The 24877-nt window shown below is 52.6% G+C and overlaps 1 protein-coding gene across 1 annotated transcript; it reads right to left on the minus strand.

The window, feature by feature from the left end:
- Positions 1–12: 12 nt before the first annotated feature.
- Positions 13–24712, minus strand: MNT (MAX network transcriptional repressor). The gene is made up of 6 exons (XM_042879408.1): positions 24617–24712; positions 17908–18469; positions 15790–15831; positions 14988–15099; positions 2950–3142; positions 13–1445 (listed from the first exon to the last, which is right to left on the minus strand). The coding sequence occupies exons 1-6, from the start codon at positions 24687–24689 to the stop codon at positions 730–732; spliced, it is 1698 nt and encodes a 565-aa protein (XP_042735342.1). The 5' UTR covers positions 24690–24712; the 3' UTR covers positions 13–729.
- Between the last annotated feature and the right edge of the window lie 165 nt (positions 24713–24877).

Raw genomic sequence — 24877 nt, forward strand, 5'->3', positions numbered from 1 at the left:
CAACAAATGAAGTCCGGTTGTGTATTCTTTTTCCTTTTATTAAACAGGACAGAGAACTTCCTTAAAATGCCATAACAAGTCACAGTGATTTTAGATGGTTTTTTGAAATGTAATATACTGATGGGAAGTATCTCGAACGTTCAATTTGCTTTGTTTTTGTCACTGTCTGTGTACCCTGGTCCACCAAACCATCTACGTAAAGTTTCTTGTTTAGAGAGGACACTGTGTCTTCTTCCTCCAGAACTGAATTTTGACTAATAATCCTGCAAAATAATCAACCTTACAAAAGGCCTTCTTCAAATGTTATATTTATATATATATGTATATACATATATATACACACACATACACACATATATATAAATATAGACTTTTATGATTTTTTCCCATTCTACGCAACGTCTCAATAAAGAGATCAGCAGATTTATTCTACAAAGAAGCAACACATAAAAGGGGAAAATTAAAGTCTTAAGAACATCATAACCATATTTCACCGATTACACATAAAAGGAAAAAAAATCACCATGAACAACTGTCTTTTTAGTTTTCTCAGATTAACAAAACTCAAGTGCAGAGGCCCCTCTGGCCGTGCCAGGCCGGCTGCCGGGCAGTGAGCACAGCCCCCCCGCCCTGCCCCTCTGCACCTCAACCCGCGGAGTCGGACGTGGTTGGAATGTACGGAGTTTAGGAAAGGTTCCCAACAGAGACTTCACCTTCGGACGATTCTCTCTAGGCCAGCTTCAGTGTGCTCACGGGGAATGACGGCATGGTTACCATAGTTACTGGATTTAGGACCGTCTGCCCAACCAGCTGTGGGTGATGGACAACTTGGGTTCCTACGGCCGGCTTGGCCATCACCGCTTGCTGGCCAAGACTTGTGGTTCCATTCACTTGCTGGTGAGAGATCGTGTGAGCGATGTGGCTCACCACAGGCTGGCTGACGGCCACGGGCTGAGGGTAGATGGGCAGCTGCTGGCCGAGGTGGGCCATGTGGTTGATGGTGGCTGGGTGCACAGTGATGTGGCCGATAGGCTGAGCAGCAGTGGTAAGTTGCACAGGGCTGGACGTGGAAGGTGCAATGTGAGCGATGTGCTTGGTCTGTGGACCCTGAATGACGTGGTTGACAGTCTGAATGACCGACGCGTGGGTAGTGGCGGTGTGGGCGATAACAGTCGATTGCACTGTCGAAGCCGCCACGATGTGAGTCTGTGCTGGGACAATCGCCTGCGGCTGGACCAGTGCTTGTGTCTGGATGGAAGGCTGTGCGTGGGCTGGGGGCTGTTTCTGCTGGATAGACAGGTGCTGAGGCAACACCGCCAGGTGATGGGAAGCAGCGTTTGAAGGGACGGCTTTCAGGAGCTCTGGGTGCTGGCGCTGGGCTAGTTTTGGTAATGAGTTCACAGGCCTGTCATCTTCCATGTCTTCATCCATGTTGTCTTCACCCTCTGGAAAAAGAATGAAATGAAGACACTCCCATAAAAAAATAAAAATAAAAAAAAAAGCAGAGCATGAACTGGGCTAACCAGCCTCTCTTACAGCGCAGGACAAGCGGCAGGGAGGACAGCAGGAGGAGTCACTGAGCTGAGGGAGCACAGCGCAGCGCAGCGCAGCACAGCACAGCAGGCTCCACTCAGCTCAGCTAGAGAGGTGCTCGCTCACAAAAAGCTGGAAGATCCCAGTTGGCAGGCAAGAGAAGCAACTTGAGCTGAGCGGACGGACAGAAGCTGGACTGAGGAGCGCTCTCTGCACAAAGAGAAAAAGGATTTCTTTTCCTGGTATGTTGTTCTATCATTTGTAATTACTCCTCCTGCTCCCAGAGCAGGAAGGAAACAGTGATGAAGAATCGTGGCAGCAAGTTTACTGGTCTGGTTCTGGAAAAAGAAGTCTCCATTGATCCTACAAATTAATGAGGCAATGCTGACCTTAAGGAGATTAGGATCATTAGCAGGGCATTCTGCACTGCCTGCTCTAAAGCCAGTCATGCAGTAGAGATTAAAAATCTCAGAAGATACAGAAGCAGCAGGATAACTAGGGAAGATACTTCCCTTTGCAAGCCCCACAGTCAGCAGTAGCTTGAAGAGATCGTTTTCAGCAGAGGCCAGCTGGAGAAGTGAACGGCTGATGCCTCAATTTACAAAGCTCTCCTACTCTCTGCTTCCACCAGCTTATGCTTGGAGATGGTCTGGAGCATGCTCAAAGGTGATGAGCCCCGTACAGGAATCTGAACGAACCAGAAAGCTCTGGCTTTCCCTTTCTGGGTACCTGCTGTGCCATCTGCCTGGAGCACCACGAGCAAACGCCACTGCGATTTTAAGGAATTGCTGCCAATAGGAACTGCTACAGCCTTCTGATCTCTGGAAAGCAAAGTGCTGTCCATCCATGACCGCCTGTTCTTCCTACTCCAGGTCACTGGTATGGAGGAAAGTGCGCGCTCTCCTACCTCACAAAACCTTCTCACTGGAACAGCATGCTTGATCTTCATTAGCATCATTTATCTTCACTGTGAATCTTTCTCATGAAATGCACAGGCTCGCTAAGTTGGTCAAATGCTACAGTGACCTCTCCTGTACCAAATCCTTCTTCTCTGTGTGGCTGAATACCTTCCTTCCTCCGTGCACAAATACATCAGGGCACTTACACACCAATCAGTTTTAATGAGCAGGATTGTGCAGCTGAACATTCTGAAAGAAAGGAGCTTCATGCGAGACACCAGCAGAATGAATGTGCACACCTGTACCTTGGGTTTATGTAACACGGATGCATGATTTTCAGTGTACTTTACACAAGTGTATCATTAGGCCACCATCGCTGACTACAAAACACTGAAAATCCTTTTACTTAATTCTGAACGCAGAGCAACTGTGACGGTGCTAAATGAAGATCCCCACCACCCGCCTCTACTACCGTGGTGTACAATGATGGTTACAAGAAGAGGGAAACTGTGGGTACCTGACGCTGTGGAGGTAGATGCCTGGTCATCGTCTGGCTGAACTGTCTGCCGAACAATTCTGTCAATCTCCATGATGTCCATCCACTGGCTCAACTCGTTCTTCAGTTCTGCCAGCCGCTGCTGGGTGGCGATCTTCTCTCTTGCCAGCCGCTCCATCTCATGCTCGTATTCCTTTTCCTTTCTCTTTAAAGTCTAAAGACAGAACAAAGTAAAGGAAAAATCTAAGAAGAAAAAACACAAATGTAATCTACGCTGACTTGGTCGTTGCCACATTCATTGCTGGTTCTCTTTTATTAGTAGTTATGCTGGCATAGCTGCATTCAGGTAAAGTTACCTCTTCCAAGTTCACACAGAAGGGAAAGGACCTGGCCACAAAAATCTATAGGGTTGCTTTGGCCAACCACTCTCTGCTTTCTAAAGGAAAACTAATGAGTCTCTGAAACTGAAACGGTTAACAGGTCAGGTGTGAGTTACCTCAGCTCCAGGGGGAGCAGCCTACAGCTCCATAGGAAAAGCTGCAGAACTTCAGCACCAGCGGTCAGCACTCAGTTCTCAACAACAGTCTGACCTCTCCTGACTCATGAGACATCAAGGGGATTAAGGCTTATTGCAGACTGCTGGAAAGGCGTGAAGGAAGCACAATGGGTGCAGCTTTCTCCTAGTCACCACGTAGGAGAACATGCTTCTACTACATCTATTTCCAAGCACACTTAAGGAAAGCAAGCATGTACACAGAGCAGTGCTCCTGCAGAGCAACTAACTGCTGGCCCTCTGCTTGAGAAGGGTGAAAATCCCCCACATCCTTGCACTGAGAAAGAAGCTCTGTGCAGAAAACTCAGCTCTTATGTGGGATGATAAAACCACAGACAAATTGAAGTATTTCAAAGATGAGGCGCAGAAGAACAGATAGCATCTTTTACTAAACCAACTAACAGTAGTTATGAAAAAAATGACAAGCTTCTGAGCCAGAAACTTAAATAGGTCTACACGTGATGACAGTGCATTCCTGTAACCTCAGGTTGGTCAGCACTTAAATCAGGAAGAGAGAACTTTGACACAGACAAGAAAAAGCATTTTTTAAATGCTAAAACACATTTGTATAGGACATGATTGTTCCACACACATAAGTGGTGATGAAGGCTTTTGGATCCACTCACTCACAGCTGAAGCCAGACCCACACACTTGTTCCAAGGACTGTTATACTGCAAAGCACAGGAATTTCTTACAACAGCAGTAATATCACAATAGAACAACTCTATGCAAAAAAAAAATCACAACAACCCATGGTCACAGCAGTTACATTTCTTTCTAAAATAAGCAGCAATCATACTGACACTCCTTGCACCAAAGCCAAACCTCCAGGATCTGCCAATAGAACTGGCACCTACGGCTGGAGCTGAAATGGGTAGAGAGGACCACCAGAACTACACGAAACAAAGTAAGGAACAAAACTTCAACAAAGGAATTCATACAAGTGGCCGACCACCTGTCTTTGCAGGTCTGAAACGTCACTACGCAGAGGCACCTGCGTCCAGGACAGCTGAGGATCTGCAGCTGCCATCTGAGCCACTGCTCCCACTGGGAGCACCAGCAGTGGCTGTGCTGAGGGCTCTGATGAAGCCTCACCACCACACACTGATGATGCAGGAGGCGCACCCCGGCCCTGGGGCCTCCAACCCAACTCCTGACTCCTGCCAAGGTGGTGCTGCTCTCCCTGGTCCACCTCACTGCTCTGCCAGGGCTGTGCTCCTGCAGCAGGGCTGAATCCCGCAGCACAGGCTGGGGTTGGCTGTCGGCAGTTGGGAGGTTGCACAAAGCAGCAAGCTCTGGTAAAAAGGAGCTGATGATTTTACTCGGAACAGTTTGTGCAGTTTAGCCTCTGCTTGAAATCAGGAGCAGAGTCCACGCAGGGCATGCAGGAACAGTCTGCTGCAGACGTGAGTCTCCCTTTCATTTCCATTTCCCAGAAGGGAAGGACAATTCTGAAAGTGAAGGCTGTGCCTGCGAGTGACTCAGCCATGCAGGCCAGCAGGGCTTTGTGCAGAGCGCAGGGCAGTCCCAGGGAGACGTGCCTGCCTGGAAGCTCATTTGCCTTTGCTACGCACGGAATGGGATTTTCCTCCTTCGCACGTAGCTCTCAGCCTTTTCCCACACGGATTATTACTGTAAGCCCAACACAACCGCAGCGGCAGCCAACAGCCGCAGTACGAGCTGCAGTGCTGTGTGCTTTGTGCCCACTCTCCTCCCCACTTCGGAGCCGTTCCGTGGTCCTCGCATGCATCCCACTGCCACTGCTTGGTAAACAAACCAGGAACAAAGTGCTGCTGTCACCCCACCGCAGTGGCCATTTGTCACTGTAAAGAATTTTCCATTTTATAGCTGGCTGTAATTAAATTGCTTATTCTTATGTCAAGATTGAGAATAATGCTCCCACTGCTTTCGCTAGGCCTGCCTCAGGAATAACGCTAACCCTGTGCTGGAATCAGGGAGGTTTAAGAGGCCTTATTAAAAAGCTCCCCTTATAGGCATTACATTAGCAATTTAAAAACTCACTTTCAATTATGAGCTTTTCCAAAAGCATATTTCAGCTGTTGTGCTCTACTACACAGCATCCACTGATTAAAAATTCCCCATCAGTGAGCAATCGTGGAAGTGATTTGTAATTCTGAACCAGATTCCCAAATTCTCTGCAGCCACTGGAGCAGCTCTGGAGCTCACGGCTGCGGGAGCTCCCTGCAATGCTGCCCCAGTGCAGCTTCCACACAGCACACTGCCGAGTGTTGGTCAGCACGGGCTGCCTATGGCACGCAGTGCTTTGACTGCTGTATGCAATGAACGCAGCTCAAACCTACCGAAAGGATCTCACTCCCACAGGGACTGCCCTGTTGTTACACACCTCTGTGCTGTGCTCACGGGCAATACTTTTGGGGCTCTGCACTCATCACATCAATTCCAGGCATTCCTGCTTTGAATCCTGCTACGTCTTCTATGAAGTTCTTCAGGTGCAACAAGCAGTTTCGTTAAAACCCAGCGCCGAAGCGATTCCCTGGCCAACAAAGCACAACCTGCAGCAACGGAGCAGAGCCCAAACACACCTGAACACCAGCGCCCACCCCTGCATGCACCTCAGCACTGGCTGCCCCAGGCAGCAAAAGCAGCAGCGCAGCCAGAGCTGCACGCAGAGCTCTGGAGCACCACAGCCCTGCTGCGGGGAGCAGCACCAAGCAGGACCAGGCCCTGCAGCAAGGCACCATCCTGCTCCTTCTCCAAGAGCTCTCACTCTGCTCTTGGGAAAGCCCCAACTGGTTGCCACGGGAACAAAATCCTCTGTTTCCATGGCAGCTGCAGCACTGGCTGGCTCTTACAGATGTGGCCTTGCAGGCTGCGGTGTGCTCCATGGGTTCTCCTGTACAGCACAGAACTATGGTCCCAGTGCCCCAGGGTTGGTGGCACTGTGACATGCTCCACACAGAGCTCCTGGCTGTTACAACATGGGTCCACCTGCTCTGGGCCGGGTTGCACACAGCATCGCTCCTAAGAACACATGGCCTGCAGCTGCAATCCAACATATCTGGAAGCACTGACAGCACGCATATGACACCTCAGTTCATGCAAAAATAACATCTGCATCCATGGCTATCAAGAGGCGCTGTTTGCTAGCACCCTACAAGGAATCCTGTTTGGGGAGGGAGGAGAGGAACGAGGTGCAGAATTTCAGGCTGCTTAACTCTGGTTTTGCATTATTTTCAGCCTCCTAGGCAATCAAAACTAATGCTTCACACAAGCACCGAGACCATAATCAAACTCAGGAGACAAGCACTGCATGCTGCTTCACTCCCAGCCCGGCCCCACACGCAGCCCTGCCCTGCAGACACCTCCTGCCAGATGCAGCAGCCTGCAGCACAGTGTGCTCAGTCCTCAAACCGCAGGACCTGATGGGCCATTCGCCAGCAGCTCGTGGCCCAGCTTTTCCATTTGTTTAACCCCGGACAAGGAAGGCAGCCAAAGAGTGCTGTTATATTCTCAGATGTGATTTCACCCTCACATGCATGCAGTGAGCACTGTGATTTCAGGAAACGAGCGCACTGTTTGCTGCAAGAGCTGCCTTGGCTCATCTGCAAAGGACGAGAACTGTGCCGGCAATGGGTCGGTGCCCGTGGTGGTTCTGGGCACCCTATGCTGCTCCCTCCAGTTCACAGAGGAGAGAAATATCCACACAGGAATACTTCACAGAACCAGAAATCTGTCTGCAGCAGGGAATCGTGAGAAGTGAAAACATGCAGCGTTTGCATATGATTAACACTTGGGACTCTGATAAAAAAACACGTTGGGCCACAACCTCTGGAACACCACTGTACTTGAAACACAGCTATCTACAGGTCAGACGGATCCAGCTCCCACAAGCTCAGCTTGAAACGAAGCCCAGAAAGTTACTGGGGCAGAAGGTAAGGAAGATCCGAATCAGGAAGACAAAGAATAAATTCAGAGAGGATAAAAACCAAACAACAAGCCAAAACCTGCGGCAAGCAGCTGGAACACACAGCACAGACACAACCCAAGCAGAGGCACGGCTGCTCCCGGCACCAACCACCAGGACTGTGCTGGCCTCTACCAGCTCAGCAGATCCACCCTGCTCCTGGACAGCACTTTCAAGGCTAAGAGAAATCCAGCATTAAAAAAAAATACTGAAGTTTGCAATAACAAGGCGTTAAGTTTGGTAGTGGGTTTTGTATTTTTTTTTTTAAATAATCTCTGTGATTCAGGAATTACAAGACATTTTCAATGATGCTAATAGATATGGATGCCCAAAACACCTAAAAATGCTGTGCTGGTTGTTATTTAGAAGACTATCCCAAACAAACTGCTTTAATTTGGCTCTTGCAGCAAATACGTCAGTGGTACAACTCTAACAATAACCTGCAAGCTAAAACCAACAGCACTGCATTGCAGGTAGCAATTGTTACTGATGACAAACTCACTGGACTGGGGACTCCTAAGCCTGTCTGAGCCTGTGCACGGACACACAGCTGGCAGCTCCAGGAGGCAGAACGCAGCCATGCTCCAGCACAGCCACGTTCCTTAGAGATGGGAAGGGATGAGCGCAGAGACACACTGCATCTACTTGCTGCAGGGCTCTGGTATTTTTCTTGCAGGCATCTCACCACGGTGCTGTGGGCGACAAAGCAGGGGCTGGATGTGTCCTGACACAAATGCAAGGCAGGACACCTCCAGCCCGAACCTGCAAGGCTCAGAGCCGCCCCCAGCACCCCATCCTCCCACACCACTTCTCCCTCACAGTTTCCCCACTGCGGTGTCCAAGCAGCCCCACCTACAGCCTACAGATCAGATCTGGGTCACCAGTGGATTTCTGTCCACCTCCTGCCCTCGCCAGCACAGCCGCAGAGGGAGCGGGAGGAGGGCTCGGGGCAGCACACCGAGCCCAGGGGTTCCTGCAAACAAGTGTGCCTGCATAAAGCCACGAGCCAAAGCCGTGCGTGCAAATGGAAAACTGCCTTCATACAAGCATTTGGGGCTGTGAGGATGGCCCTGGGCCAGGCACCCCTCCTGCTCTTGCGCTCCTCACTGAATGTTCCTCCTTCTCCTGGTTGGAAAAGCACCTCAGTGCAGCTGTACAGCAGCCCAACACTGCGCACCACACTGCAAGCTGACCCAGCGAATGCAACGGCACCACGACCGGCCTTAACAGAGCAAAAGGAAGCCAAATACAACGAGGACATCCTACTGCACTTTTAACTGCTTATGACACTAAAGGCAAGACAGATAGCTAAAAGTGACAGCAGTTGGAAAAAGAAATCCATTCCTTCTGGTTTGATGTGTCTGCCCATCCACTGCCAGGAGCAGAGCTGCCTGCGCCTGCACAGCTCTTCCTGGTGGCACTGGAGAAGAGGAAGGAACCCCGTGGTCACAGCAGCATCCAAGCAGGGCTGGTGGATCCGAAGGAATCAGTAGAGCAGCTCAGGGCATGGGCAGGGCCAGCAGCACCACTCAGCACTGATAGATAACAGTGAGCCTGGGAGACTGTAAAACTGTACCCTTATTTCCACATTCTCCAGCATAAGTTTAATCAGCATTCCTATCACAGCGCTGTGACACCAAAACAGCAACAGATTGGGCTGATACCAACTTTCAGCTGCTGTGTTATGGTTTCAAAATCCCCCTCATTTGCTGCTTTGCATTGACAGTGTCTGGCAAGACAGCTGCTGTCAGTGTGACTGCATGGCACTGCACAACATGGACTGAGCACAGTGATTACTGTTTTCTTCTAACCACTGGTCTGTAATTTTATTAGGTCACCATCTACTTCACAATAATGTTAGAGGATCAGCACATACCCTGCTATCTGTAACAAGAAAGGGAACTCATGCTCTCCATCCCCAGGCCACACGACTCCCAGCTGCCTCCATAAAAAGCAGAACTGCAGACCAAACCCAACTGTTACTTTGTGGGCGTTTTCTTGTTTTATTTGGGAGTTTTGGTCTTATTTTAAAGGCAAGTGACTTGTGCAGTACTACACCTCAAACGAAGCCCTGCTTTCGCCACAGCATGTGTGCTCCCTTTGCTCCCACCACACTGACATCACACTGACAGCACACACCCGTGGGCTGCAGCATGCCATCCCTTCCCAGCTCCGGGCTGTGCAGCACTCATGGGCTGTTTTGGTCTTACAACCTCGAGTGCTTCAGAAGGTGCTGCCCAGGCCTGAAGCCCCCAAAGGGATGGGAGCCACCACCCCCCGGGGCCAAATCAGCGCTCCCACAGCTCCACGAGGAACAGGAACTTGACCTGTGCTCAGAGCACAGGGTGACACCCGCTGACTCCCATGGCACAGCACTGCCGTGCCCTAATTCTTACATTTCACGTTTTAACGCAGGCTCCAACCTCTGTATTTTACTGAGCATCAGTTTTTAAGATCATATTTCTCGCCTCTTTCTGAAGTTTACAGATGATACCATACCCCTGTGGCACAACCACAGCCTACTGTCGCTGGAAGCCGTCATTGCAATGAAATTCAAGCTAATTAGACAAGATAGAATCAATTGATCGGGTCAGGTAAACAACACAAAGGAGCACTGCTGCATGTGAGAGCTGCTCACATGAGGGAGGCACTGAAACTGCAGACTGACTCAGGCTCTTACCGGACAAGATTCACAGCAGATACATATCTCTGCTGGTAGCTGGCACTGAATTAACACAAAAAAACAACCAACCAACCAGAACCACCAGTTACAGTCATATTTTCAAGGTGAGGAACTTAATCAGATTCAGCATTGCAGTTCGGCTTTATGGATTTCGATCAGCACTCCAGTCTGCGCTGCCTGAGTGCAGATGAGCTCTGGTTCTCTCACAAGAGTAGAGAATGCACTCTAGCACCAGGCACATCAGTTCTGCCTGTGGCACAGCACCTCCCTGTATCAGTGCATTACAGGGTTTTGTTTAGGAATGGACAGAAACCCTTTTCCTGCTGGAGACAATTACTTTATTCCTATTTCACACCATGCCCATTGGTCTGAGCTAGTCAAACACCTCCTTTCCTTTGCACAAACAGCTATCAGAGATCAATGACACTGCCCTTGTTTTAGCCTCCCAAAGCAGTTACACCTGACAAAGGGGAACGGCAGTGCTCTGGGCAGCAGTGGCCCTGCCAGCAGACAGCTAAGGACACAGTGGGGATGTGATGCGAGGTCAGCTAAGGAAGCCTGCCTTTGTAATCAGAAGAGGAAACTGGGTACCATTCACTCAAAGCGAGCGATACAGCAATTTATTTGGGAATCCAAAGAGATGTCAATCACCTTGAGCCCAGTGCACTACCACTTCATTTCTTTTAGCCTGAATTCAGCCCCTGAGAAAGGCATCGCCTCTCTAACAGCACACACAGCTGCTCTGCTGCAGTACTTTACTCCCAGCAGCTGGACAAGGATAGATGACCACTGTGAAGCTGGGTTTTGGTAGATCCTGCAGATGGAGGGTCTGCATCTCGAGACAGCAAGGGGCTGCCACCTGGTCACACAGCACCTGTGCGACTTTGCCACTCATTTACAGATCCTTTTTAATGCACACAAACAGAAAAAAATGAATTGTTTTGCAACAAAAATTCCTCTAGCTGATTACAGGAAGGACTGAGGCACCACGAACTGAGGTCCCTGCTGGTGTCAGTGGCTTTGCTGCAGTGCTGTTCAGTCAGTGGGTGCAGAGCAGAATGTAAGCCCCAGCACCTGAGGTAGGAAGAACCACAGCCCTCCTGCCTCTTTCCCTGGGAACAGATGACACAGCAGACATGATATAAATCCCAAATTAATTTCATAGTTATTTTCCATCTCTAATCCTACAAGCAGCAAATACAACTGCCAGATGAGCTGTATGAACTTGTGAGCCGAGTGCATTTCTTATGCACAGCAAACGCTCCTCTGGCACAACTCAAGCCATGCACGGTTATCACAGCACCTTCCTCCACCCAATACCTTTCCAAACACCATGCTGAGCAGCACACAGCAGCATGGATCACAGCGTGTCCCACTCCACAGACTTCAAAGGATTCTGCTCTTTGCCCCTCACAAGGTCTGGGCAGCTCAAATCTGACCAGTATTTTCTAAGTACGTTGGTGTTCAATCAGCACTTGGCTCTGCTCTTGGTAGGAAGCTCTGCCAGCCGGGCCCTGCAGCGACCCTGGTCTGTCAGCTGCAGCTCCACGCTTGCAAGCTGCTTGCTTTGGCTGTCCTGGTGTCACCCAGTGAGCCGATCGCCTGGATATGGTGTCACACCAAATATGCAATGGGAAATAACCCCTGAAACTGGAAAGTGTTCAGGTACCATAGCGACAGGCACAGTCTGAGAACACAGAAGAGAAAACAGTCTTGCTTAAGGGCTTCAATTAGCTCCCAAGTAAGATGATTACAACATTTCCTAGGGGGCAACGAACCCTTCAAAGAGAATTAAATTAAAACACCCAGCTGTGCCGAGTTCTGGCCACGAACTGTCTGCAGCCCACTGCCCTGCGTTCCACTCCTCGGCACTGGCAGCGCCTTCTCCAGCACTGTGGCACAGCTGCTGCTGTCGGGGTTGGTGCCAGACCCACGCTGCTCCATGCCAGGGCTGCCCAGGGCACTCAGACATACTTTCCCCAGGCAGACATCCACATTTCCATCCCACTGCACTTCTCCATGTCACACGAAACACCCAGGAAGCTGCCAGTAGCCCAGCGGTGCCGCCACTGAGTTCTGCAGGAGGTCAGTGGGTGACAACCACATGCAAGGACTGAAGCACACGGCATCACGACGCACAGGGGACGATCCCCTCACCCAAAGGCCACAGAGCTGGGCTGCAGCAGCCCACGCTGCCTGGAGCCAAATCACCATTTAAAAGGATTATTAACTTCCAGCTGCGTTCAGCCTGATTTCCTTTGTGCAACAATGTGCCTAATTGCAGAGATTCTAATTTACTCTCTTAGAGCACAGGCCTGGCTCTAAGGATAAATTAGAATGACAGCTCCACGGGAAGTTTGGAATTCAACTTTGTGACTTATCTGATTTGATGCAGATACAAATATTCAAATCCAGCCAAGGAGACAAGCACCTCATTTGTAAGAAGTTCCAGCTGGAAGAGGGAAAAAGGATTTTGCAGGCAGAGTGGCTGCAGCAAGCAGTTCTGCCATGCTCCTTGTGGCAGATCAGCACAGCAGCACCTCGGGGCCATGCACTGCACTCCTCCCGTGCAAGGCTCATTTCGTTGGGTTTTTTTTCCCTTCCACAAGAAACTACTTTGCCATGCTGAAAGAAGGAGTGTTGAATTTTAGAGCTCTTCTGTATTCCCACGTTCTCTTTGCAAGGCAGAGGCAGCACCCAGCAGCACCCAGCAAGCAGAGAGCTGGAACACAGAGGTGCAGGCAGTCCTTCGGCCAGCCCCATGCTCCCACCTGCTGATCGAGATGAGCCGCACCGATGCTCTGAGGGCAGCATCTGCGGGGGCTCACCCTGGCCCCATCTGCAGCCTGAACTCCGTGCATTTTGGCCTGGTGAAACAGAACGGAGCTAAATCCAAGCCAAATTCAAAGAAAAAAAAAAAAAAAAAAAAAAAAAGCCATATTTTTTTTCAAGTCAGAAAATTCAAATCGGGTTCCCAGCAATCCGATTTTCAGGCAAACAGCCGCAGCACTCGCATCTGCAGCCTTCAGCAGCACCCTGCCGAGCGCAGCGCGGCTCCGGGCACTCCGCCCCAGCCCGCACGGGGCCGCCGCCAGCACGGCGCTCCCAGCAGCGCGACGCAGCGCAGCCGTGCCCAAAGGCACCGCGGGCAGCGCGCCAGGCCTCCGCCGCGCCACGTGCTCGCTGCACACGTGGCCGAGGACGCGGCCGGGAGCTCCCGGCAGGAAGGAGGCCGGGCCGCGCGGGGTCACCGTGACCTTCGCCACGGCTGCCGCGCTCCGCCGCCCACCTCCCCGGCGCGGCCCTGCAGCCGGTCCCGGTGCGGCTGCAGCACGGCCCACGGCCCCCGTCCACCCAGCGCTGCCTGCTCGTACAGCCTCCAACTCGATGCGTTTCCCAGTGGTCTGGTGAGGGGAGAAAGAGCCGGCCATCCCCACCGAATCCTCACAGTGAATTGCGAGCTGCCCCCCAGAAGCACAGAATACAAGTTCTGCCAGAGAACAACGCGCTGGCAGACAAACCATCAGAATACTCCATCAGTATTCATAGCGCGCCGCGAGCCAGGTGCGAGCTGCTCGGGACACCGGGACTCCGGACTCGGCTCCTGGTGCACAGCAGTGATGTGATCACTGCCTGCCCCAGTGCTAACAGAAGCCCAGCTCCATACTGACACCAGTCTGAAGCCCAATGAAATGCTCCAATTTCTTCTGGTGCCCGTTAACTACAACACAACCACAACTCCACAAGAGACCTTTTGAAGCAACACGCATCTTTTCCTTTTTCACTTGCCCCTCCCTAGTGGCTGGGCACCATTACATCTTGTCTGGTTTCCGGGTCCCAACCAAAGGCTCTGCAAGGGATGTCACTGGTCAAGGCTCACAGGAGAGCCGAGCTGGTCTAATTCTGAAAGGTAAGAAAATGCAGTGCTGACAGGGAATGTCCAGTACTTCTGAACAGCAGAGTAACACAGTACTACAGAGACACTGAGAAATACAGAAAGAAAAGAAGGAAACTGATGACGCATGAAAAGCTCAGCACTCTTTATCCCAGCCAAAACACATGAGGTCTATTGGTTCTCCTCACTTGTAAGATGGTGCTATGAATTTGGCTTCCATTTTCTATACAAATTTTACTTGCGCTACAAGCTCTTGATATCACCACCACAGAGGACACTTCTTAAGAACCACTTCTGTGTTTCAATTAACCACTTTTTACAAACATCAGGTGTGCAAAACACCTCAGCATAAGAACAACTCACAGTGTCAGTTGACAAAACTGCTAACAGTGTCAAACATGACAAGGGTAAGCAATCAGTGATGCTTATTTCACTCCACCTGCAATCACCACAATACAAGTTGATCTTTACTTTTTTCCCAGACTGTTTCTTGGTATCCCTGCACATCCTGACCTGACATGATCTGCACATCTTCTCATCAAAACGTTCAGAAATTCAAGTCCTACCCATCTTGGTTAAGCAAACTAAAACCTCCCCAAAACATATGAATTAAAATTCATCTTAGTCCAAAAAGCAGTACCATATCATGCATTTATTTAGGCAGGATGCCCTTTTTTCGGACCATTTGGGTTATCTGTTGCACACATATGAAACTGCCTGAAGTCCATCACCATCACTGGTACGAATGGCTTACAGTTACCTAAGGAATTCCTGGGGTAAGGACGCTGCACGAGGCAAGCTCTCCTAGAAGATCTAAAAGGCCTGGAAATCTGGAGCTCAGAAGTGACCATACTCAACAGGGCTTTCTTCCTTTTCAATCCAGAGCAAAATTTTACTTGGTTTAAGAGAGCTGGCACTGTTCCCTGTTCCAGCACACAGCGCCGTGCAATGCCACCAGCAGGGACCCGACCGCCACCGTACCTGGATGTATCGCAAGGCACTCCTGAGGACGCTGAGGTTTGAGGTCTTCTTGTCGTCTACGTTGGGGATGTTGCGTTTTAATGTCTCAAAGCATTCTTTCAAATGTGCACGTCTAAAGAAAACACAGGTGGTTTGTCAGCTTGTGTTAGCGGCACACCACAAATCAATTTAGCAGAGGGCTGAAGCTTAATTTGGGCCTTAATCCAGCAAAGCATGTGCACATGTGCATAGCAGTCACTGGGACTACCTGCATGCTTCAAACCAAGCCATCCCAATCCAGCAGGCAGACTGCTTTACAGCTCCGATTCCAGCCCTACGCTGGTAGGAACCTGCTGCCCTGTGGTAAATAACTATCACTGCACTGTTGGTTTCATCCTGTGTCTATTTGGCTATGTGGGCTGCAAGATCAGGAACCTCCACTCCGTACTTCAGTGCACGCTGGGCTCCGCTCCTGGTTACTCTACTGCTTCAAATCAAAGAGAAGTTACGCCGTTATGCACGTGGGGGTTTACTTTGCAGGATCAGGGCTTTGCAGGGTTACTGTAATGCAGTTATGCGGACAAACAAAACGTACTGAGAAGCAAGAGATGCAGAATCGAGCCATAAGAAAGCAAAGCAGTATTGCAAGGTTCGTTAATTGTAACTAAGAATTTTGTCCAAGTCATTTGTTAAAAAAAAAAAAAAAAAAAACCCCAAGGCAAAAAAATATTTAACAACCCCAGGCCAAAAAAAAAAAAAAACAAAAACCAAAATGTGAAACAGAATTGGGAAAAAAAAAGCAAACCCCTGGCTTTCTACGCACCTGTTTTTCTCCAATTTATTATGTACTTCCCTGGTCCCAACCCTGTAACCCAAACAGAACAAAGATAAACTCAGTGTCAGGTTTAAAACTATTGCCATTCAGCCTGTTCTTTCAGCAGTGTGTGTGTCTAGGACACAGAGGTAAATATGAGAGAACAAAAGCATCGTTGAGATACCACTGGTTTGGAACTACTTGCATATATATTCCTCCCTACGCTGTATTGAGGTAAAATCCATACTTCACACACATTTGTGACAGGGTGAGTATTACCCACGTACTGCACACTGGATCCAACAGCTAACAGCACAATGTGCCTACATAAGCTCTCAGCACCAGGAGGGGACAGTGGGTGCACGGGGCATTCACACAGCACTGGCAGCCCAGATTCTGACCCATTTCTGATCCACGCCTACACTCCAGCGGGGTGAGATTTACGCAGTTGCAAATTAAAGTTTACAGGACTTGGCAGACATATTCAAACCTCTTTCGTTTCTGCTGTGCCTGAAATAACACAGCCTAACATAAATATGGAGTGAAGTAATCCAGGAATCCTGCAGCCACTGCTCAAGGGAAAGCCAGGGTCAGCCTCTGGGGGGGATCTGGGTTGCCCCCACCTCACAGACCACAGGAAAACTTTTAGGAAAAGCCAAATGAATTTTTGCAACCATAAGTTTTACAGCAACAATGGTGATAAAGCAACAGGCGTTGAACACCTTCCACACCCAGTGCCAAGTGGTCGACAACACACCAACAGTGAGGTGAGCACCGAAGGAGGTTGATACATATTTAATAAACATCCAGGTGTTTAAAAATAAATATCTGACAGCCTTTTCCCAGGAAACATTTACAAGCTGGAAAAAACATTCTTTCTGTTCTTACACCCACCGAACACCAGCAATGCACCCCTGTGCCACCAGAACCTGCCCCAGGCCCACACACCCATCTGCAACAGAGCAAACTCTCAAGATCACAGTCTTTCCAAGAGGAATTGTATCAGCACTTTGCAAAGGTTTTCATCCTTACAAACTCTTAACTACCCAGTTTCCACCGTTCCCTCAATGAAAACTGGGATCTCTGTGTGGAGGACACCAGGAACCCTGTCTTTGCCCACAGCATCGCCCACCTCCTGAGCCCAGCACTACTCCTCAGGGTAGCAGGGCACCTATGGCTCTGTGCTGCTCCCACACAGCTCCCACTGCCACCAGCTGGGGTGTGGAGGAGCAGAGCAGTGAGCCAGCAGGCAGCACCAGCAGCACATGGCCCCAGCACCTCTGCTTTGCTGCCCAGCTGCAGGCTGACACCAAGGATGCATGGCAGCCTGAGACCACACAGATGGGCACAGTCTTTCTGGGCACAGCCCCACAGAGACATCCCTCAGTGCAGGAAGCGATGGAACGGTCATGGAAGTGGTAACAGGGATGGAAGGAAGGACTGAGCAGAGCCCTATCACCTGTCCTGCAGAAAGGAGGACTGCAGGAATACAGGAACAGCTGAGAGGCTGCTGCAAAGGCAAAGGGAACCACTCGTTCTTGCAGCCCGTAAGAAACAGCACAAGAAATAGTAGCAGGCTATGTACTGGGATACTGTACTCTGGATCCCCTAAGGAGCGCTGGCCGACCCAAGTCCATAAGAACAATGAGACAAGCACTGACCACAAGTGGTCCAGCCACGAGGCCCGTCCCAGGCAGGGACACATTCAGCAGCCATGCATCTCCTCTGGCCCCAGATGCTCTGGAGGCCCTCAGTCCCGACAACAAATAGTAGCCATAGGGAACCCTGTCCTGGGAGACAGAATTGCCCAGAACTCAACACCGCTTCCAGACACCGGGGCTGCCGCACGACCCCCCGAACACCGTAAGCAGAGATCTTCTGCCAAGACATAACACCAGGTGCTGCCTGGGGTCACACAGCCACTGTAGGACTGCTTCCTAACGCCGCTCTGGCTTGGAAAAACAAACCTGTGTACTGTGGTCAGGGGCAAAACATGAAAAACATCAAGCTGAGAAATCCTACTATCAAAAACCAAACCAACCCAGACATCCAGACATCCACTGATCTCAGCATTTCTGATCTGAAACTCCACAAAGCAGCAGCTGCTCAGGGCCCGCACTCACTCACCCTCCAGGCCTCTTCTTCTGCTCGCTGGGTTTCGCGTCCTCCGCCGGAGCCAGCTTCAGGGCACCGAGCGGCGGGGCCGGGTGCGGCACGGGCTGGGGCTGGATGGGCTGCGGGACCACGTGGTGCTGCGAGATGGCCAGGACGGGCGCCGCGTAGTGCTGCAGCTGCTTCGGGCTGCCCGCCGGCGGCGTGCCCGCCTTCCCGTCCGGCAGCAGCGCGCCCGGCGGCCGCTGGATGACCGGGGCCACGGAGGGCGGCTCCTTGGTGATGCCGGGAGCGCTCACGAGGGGCGGGTGGCGCTGAGCCAGAGGCGGGGACAGGGCGGCCTGGGCGGCGGGCTGCGGCGGGCTGGTAACCACGGGGATGGGGATGACGGAGATGGGGGCCGCCAGCGGCGGGGGCGGCGGGGGGGGCGGAGGGGCCGGGGCGGGCGGCGAGATGGGCACCAGCAGCTCACCGCGCGGCTCCTCCGGGGGCACGGCGTGGTTGGCCCGCGGCACGGCGGCCTTCCGCTGCTCCTGCTCCCGCTCCAGGCGGAGCTTCTCGTGCTTCTCATCCTCTTCTGAAAGACAAACCAGAAGACGGTCACTAACGGGGCTCCCCCGCGTCTCCCACCTACAGCCCTTACGAAGCCAGCACGGCACAGCCTGCGCTTCCAGAGAGGCCTTAGGACCAAAGCCAAGGTCACGCCGTGTCCAAAGCCCAGGCCAACCCTTCGCTCTGCCTGGCCGTCCCAGTGCAGCACGTGCTGCCCGTGCTCCGCCGCACGCAGCAGCCAGGGCAAACGCAGTGGCTGTGGGGCTGCAGCCATTCCAGACAGAGCTCCTGGGGTCCAGCAGCCCTGTTTGGTGCTGCCAAATCCCAACCCAACCTGGCTTCACACTGACCTCACACTTCTGCTTTGACTTTACTCAAGCTCCTAAAACTCACCCTCAGGGTCTATGTGTTCCTGTAGGTTTTTAGAATGCCAGACAAATTACATGCAATGTGTGGCCGGACTAGCAAAATAAACCTCATTAAACTTGATCCAGGTCTCCGGCCCTAATCATGTGAACATGGCACCAATTACATTTATTTATCCATGTCCCATGGTGCCAGGGGCCCCGGCACCCAGACACAGCCTCCAACAAACAGCTCCAACGCTGCCCAAGGAACTCACTGGGTGCCTCCAGGCACCTGCACAGAGCTGAAGAATGGCGCACCCACAGCCGCTTCATGCTGGGACCTCCTGATAGCAGCATAGAAATGCTCTGGGAAAAGCCAGGATGGCACAGGCTGGGCAAGGAGCGGTACGGCCCAGGGAGGGACAGAAACCCCCAGCACTGCTGCAGGGCTGTGACATCCCAACATGTGCATGCCGGGCACACTGCTCCATCCCTGCAGCACTGCACAGGAGCTGCAGGACGGCCTGGAGCCGCCCCAGTGCTGCCGGCAATGTTCCCCAGCATCAGCAGAGCAGCAGTGAAACTCCTAAGCATACATCATTCACTGGGCAAGCTGAGAGCACGGCAAAGTAAGGTTACACGCGTGCACCGCTGATCAGAAATATTCATGTAAATGTCTCTGCGAAGCAGGTGCAGCCCTCGGGCTGCTGACAAGCTGCCAGAGACGCCTTTGGTGCTGCAAATATTGAGCTCCCTTGAGCTGAAGGGTTCATTTCAAGAATAGCTTTAGCCAAAACCTGACACCGCTGCCTTCTGTTCTGACTTCACTGGCAAGAAGGCACTGGGCTACCAGCCCCTCCTCTGAGGGGTCAGGGTGCCTGCCAGCAGTCTGTGTGCGGGACACAAATACCTCAACGGTGCAGCAATGGTGCTACAGCATAGAGAGCTGTAGCAATCTCTGCCTTCTGTTCCCTTTGCAAACAAAGTAAAGATACCATCACAGAGACCCTCAGAGCTCTTTCTTTTCTCATAGGAACTAAGTTCCCCAGCTTTCCCTCACAGGGCTGCAAGGCTCCCACCTGCTCACATCTCAGCCCTCAGCCTCACCACCCACAAGTAACGTGGGTGACAGCAACACCAGCAGCAAGGGGAGGACACAACCAATTTTGTCACAGAAGAGCACAGAAACAGGGTCAGCAATCCCTCCCGAGCTATCTGCTCCTATTCTGGGGCTTGGCGGCCCAGGAATATACAGTGCCAGGGACTCTTAACTTCATTACCTAGCAATCTGCCAGGTTTAAAATTATCTCCTCCCTCTGCCTGTGCAGGGAGCACCTCCCACCCACAGCAGGGCTCGGGGTGACTGAGGAGATGCTGGGGCTGGCAGTGGTCAGGGTACAGCAGCTCGTACCTGGGGCCTTCTGCAAATGCACCCCATGAGCGCTCCTCTTAAGGGATTGTAATGCTATCTTTAACGCTCCTTTTTTGCACTGGGACTTAATCAATATTCATAATTTATCAGTGGCAATGCCTCTGCAAAATCAAGCAGCTTACCTCTGAGTCTGCTCAGAAAAGGCCAGATGTCCTCAGAGCACCTTACCCTCATCGACAGCTGAATGTGGGCAGAGCCACAGTGCTGACTCCCACTTGATTCCGTTTGGAGAGGCCCGAGTGTCCCTTGGGCCCCTGACTCTCTCTCTGCCATCAGCTGCAGATGCTCTGCACTTCTAACAGTGAACACTCCCACTTAAGATGAGGCAAAGCTGCTGTCTGGACCTTGGCACTCTCTTCTAAGCAGTGGCAGAAGTCAGGAGGAAAAGCTCACACAGACTGTGCTGAGAAGGGTCAAGAGCAGAGCTGAGCCCAGCTGTCCGGCAGTGCCCGTCCCGGCATTTTGCCAGGCAGTGGCTCAGCTGCAGCACACACCTTGGGAGTGACAGCAGCCACTGCACATCGCTGCTGCCAGTGCTTCTGTTGGGCCTCCCCAGCAAAGCAGGGGATGGGCAGCAGAGGGCAGAGGAGATGGAGAGCTCCCGTTCCCCATCCCACCATCACCGCATCACTACATGGAGTAGCACAAAGCCTCCAATTGCTCATTATCAAATAAATGAGGCGCCGCTTCCTCATTCCTGCATATAGCAGAGGCTGTTCTGGGCTGCACTTCCAAGAGGAGGCCAGGCGCAGCACAGGGAAAGCGCAGTCTGAATCAGGGCTGAGTCATCCAAATGTTGCTGACATAAGAGGATACGGCAGGGAACAGCCGCGGCGCTTCCCAGTGCCTGGAAACGAGCCGGAGTGCCGGCACACGGCGGGCCCTGATCTGCACGCCTCTCATCTGCACATGACGTCAGCAGCATCCACACAGCTCCCGGCTGTGCGAGCAGCGCGCTGCCCCCCGCCCCACCCCGGCACAGGGAGCCCCGCACCCCAAGCCCTCCCCAGTCTCACCAGCTGCTGCTCACTGGGAGCCGAGCCTGGCTGTCAGCCCGTGTCGCGGCGCCTTGCTGTCCTTCCTAACACACACTGCATCCTTACGGAAAGGTGAAGCCGTATGTTAGGAGTGTGCTGGGGATGGGAAACGCTTTCCGATGGGGGCCCGGAGCTGTGGCACATCTCTGCAAGCAGAGCCATCCCTCCTGCGACCTGTGTCCCAGTATTAAACACCTCCGGGCCCGTGCTGAGCCACCTCACCAACGTCATGCACACTTCCCACACCTTCTCTGCAGGTGTCACCATTCTCTGTGAACAACAACTTCGAATCTCCATTTTCTCAGCCAGATGACTATGACACGCTTATGTCCTATCAGCAAGAGCAAAGCAAAATCAGCCTTCACGCAAACCATGCCTCTGTAACACCAACCAACGCTGACATCAGTGGGATGGGCCTATCTGCAGCTCCCAGAAACCACAGTGACCCCAGCACCCAAACCTGAGACAAACCAGAGTGACGAGATGACCTTCTTGCCCAGTAAGGGACGCAGGGCACGGACACGCTGTGCTCCTGCCAGGGAGAGAGCCTTTCCCTCCACCAAAGCTATGGAGGAACATGGGAAGGTTGGGAAGGCCTCAAGAAATCTCGTGGCCTGCCTTCTAAGCCCCAAACAAGAAGCAACCATCCCTAAACAACACAGATGGTTCTCAAAGCAACAACTGCTCACACCTCCATGGACAGTTTATATCATGCTTAAGTTTGATATTCCATGTTTAACCGAAACCCTTTCAGTCTCAGTGGGTCCACACAGATGCACTTCAGTGACATTTCTTAGATGGGAGAAGAAAGAAATCAGGTACACTTAGCAAGGGAAACAAAAATGGATCAGGACTGCCAGAAAACCAATCCCACCTCAGCCAGCACCCCCTGCCCGGGCTGCCTGCCCACGGGCTATGTGCAGCTCCACGGGCAGCTCTGCAGCCAACTGGGCTGCTCTGCCGTCTGCACAGCTTCACCTGGACGCGTGGTCACTGAGCTCTGCTGATGCAAGGTGCTGTCTCAGGGCTTTTCTGCCAGGCATCAGCATTTTTAAGAAGCAGTAAGTAATGTATTCTGATGAGCAGTTATTTTCAAGCTGAGCAGCTTCTGTGGTCAGAGCAGGACATGGCACTGAGGGCAGCCAGGACCCGGTCCCATCTTCTACAGGGCGCACAAAAGAAACCATGAAGAACCACTACCTCCCTTCCCAAGCCTGGGACGGCTCCAAAGTCTGCAGACACAGAACAATGGTGTGCTTTTAGTGTGCCTGTCAGAAAAGAGTGGTAAACCCATATTCTTGACAGGAAACAGAGCCCAGGTGCCTGCTGCCCCTGCTGTGCCCACAGAGCAGAGCAGAGCTGAGCCTTGTGGGTGTGAGCGGAGCGCTGAGCTCAGAGCTGCGTGGAACACTGCTGGCACTCTGCACCAACTGGAGCCAAAGCCGATACGCGCTGGGTGACTTTGTGCCACCCACTGAATCACGGCAAAACCAGATCCCTGCAGTAACCACAGGGCCTCGCTGGTCTGGAGCTCATGTAACGTTTCTGGGTTCTCATGACCAGGACAGTGCAGGGCTTTTGTGCCAGGGCTGTGCAGGAGCCGTTGTCACGGGATGCTCTCACTCACCAGCTTGCTTCAGCGGAATGATGGAAAACAGAAATCTACCCTTCAAAATCCTATTTCCACAATTGAGAAAAGATAAATTGAACAGTATCTGCTCATCAAGTCATGATCCATGTGCGCAGGAGCCAGAAGCCTTTGCCCATCACCCCTCAACAGTACCAGCACCGTTACCTACACCAGCTCCATGTCTGCAGGGATGTCAGTGCAGTTGCAGTGCCACAGTTCCCCAGTGCTGACTTTCTTCCAGATTCCATGTATGGTCTCCCCTATGGAGGAGTCAAAGCTGGCTATGTCCTCCCACAGATTACATCATCACCACAGCTCTGCCCATCTCCATAACCAATCTCTGAACCTACAGCATCTCCCAGGCACTAAACACGCCTTCCTCACCCAAAACGCACGATCCAGGTTTGCTCGGCTCGCTGCAAATAGATGAGAGGCCATCCCACATCACAGCCAGGCCTGCAGCACATCGCCACCAGTGAGGTGCTCCTGCTGGGCACAGGACTCTCTGAAGAAGACACCTGACCAGAGCACCAACACTAACACAGACTTGCTGCCAGGCCCTCCCAGAACTTCTTCCGCAGCACTGTGACCAACCAGCATGCGGGTCAGCAGAACCAGGGAATGCTTTGTGCTGCACTGAGAAAAGTGAGAGTATTTGGAGCTGCACAAACATTCAGGGATCGGTCTGGAGACTTCAGGAATTACCCAGTGCTCTGCAGATGCACAGGGCAACCCAGCACTTGCCTGCAGCCCCTATGGCACTACTGCCATCCCTACCACCAGCAACGGGGGGAGCAGCCTCTAACCTTCAGCACAGCCAATGCTGCAAATCAGACAGCAATCCAGGCGCAGAGAGCAGGAAAGAAGAAAAAGACACCCTGAGTGCATATTTTGGCATCTTCAGGGGCTGTTCTGGGCCGAACCAATGGGAAATCCCCCAAGCACACACGGCAGGGGACATCCCACCCAACCCAGGTGTGCCACCAGCAGTGACACAGGATGGGACAGAAACCCTGCGCACCTCTGGGTCACTGCCCATGCTGCAAAGTTTGAGGAAAACGAAACGTTTATCAACATGGGCAGGAGCAAAGCAGAGAGCACAGCAGAGAAGTATATACGGGAAGAAAAAATAAGAGAACAAATACGAGTTGCTTGTGGTTACATTTTTGGGGGGGATATGTTTTTCTTCGATTATAAAATGTTAACCTCAATTCGGGACTATGAGACACCCGCTAATTCACATCCGGAGTTTGCAAATAACAGACAAAGGAGCTCTGGATTTGCGCGTGTGTGCGCGCAGCAGAACAGCGGGGCCGCAGGCAGCGCGGTGACAACGCACGAACGGCCTTTCTGCCGCATCGCCCCGCGCTGACGATGAGTCACGCAGGAACAAAGAGCGGCTCCGCGCTCGCGGGGCTCCGGGGGGGGAAGCGGCGGCCGCCCCCCCCCCCCCCAACACGGCCACGGGGGGGGGGCGGCCGCCGCTCCCCGCGGGAAACCGGGGCGTGGCGCGGCACCGCGCACGTGGAAGGAGGGCGGGACCGATCACGTCACCCACCCCGCCCCTCCCACCGGGGCGCGCCGCCGCGCTCTTTGCGTGTCCCCGCGCGGCGGGGCGGGGGCGGCCTCGCGTTTCCCCCAGCGCCCGCCGCACCCCCCCCCCGACATCCCCGTTCCGCGCCGCTTCGACCCCCGCCCGCCCCCCGGCTGTCGCCCCCGCTCTCACCACGTGCGCTCTGCTGCTGCTGCGCCTGCCACTCGAGGAAGCGGGCCGCCTCCAGCAGCGTCTCGATGCTCATGGCGCGGGGCCCCCGGCTGCCGCCCGCCGCCTCTCCCGCCCGCGCCGCCCCGCCCCGCCCCGCGGCTCGCCCCGACGGCGGCGGCGGCGGCAGCAGGAGCAGCAGCAGCGCTGGCGACAAGATGGCGGGCGGCAACAGAAACACAACAGGCGGGCGCTGGCGCGGCCCCGCTACTACGCGGCGGCCGG

Source organism: Lagopus leucura, unplaced genomic scaffold (assembly GCF_019238085.1).
Source record: "Lagopus leucura isolate 7727_CA_CO unplaced genomic scaffold, USGS_WTPT01 Super-Scaffold_100024, whole genome shotgun sequence".
NCBI classification, from domain to species: domain Eukaryota; kingdom Metazoa; phylum Chordata; class Aves; order Galliformes; family Phasianidae; genus Lagopus; species Lagopus leucura.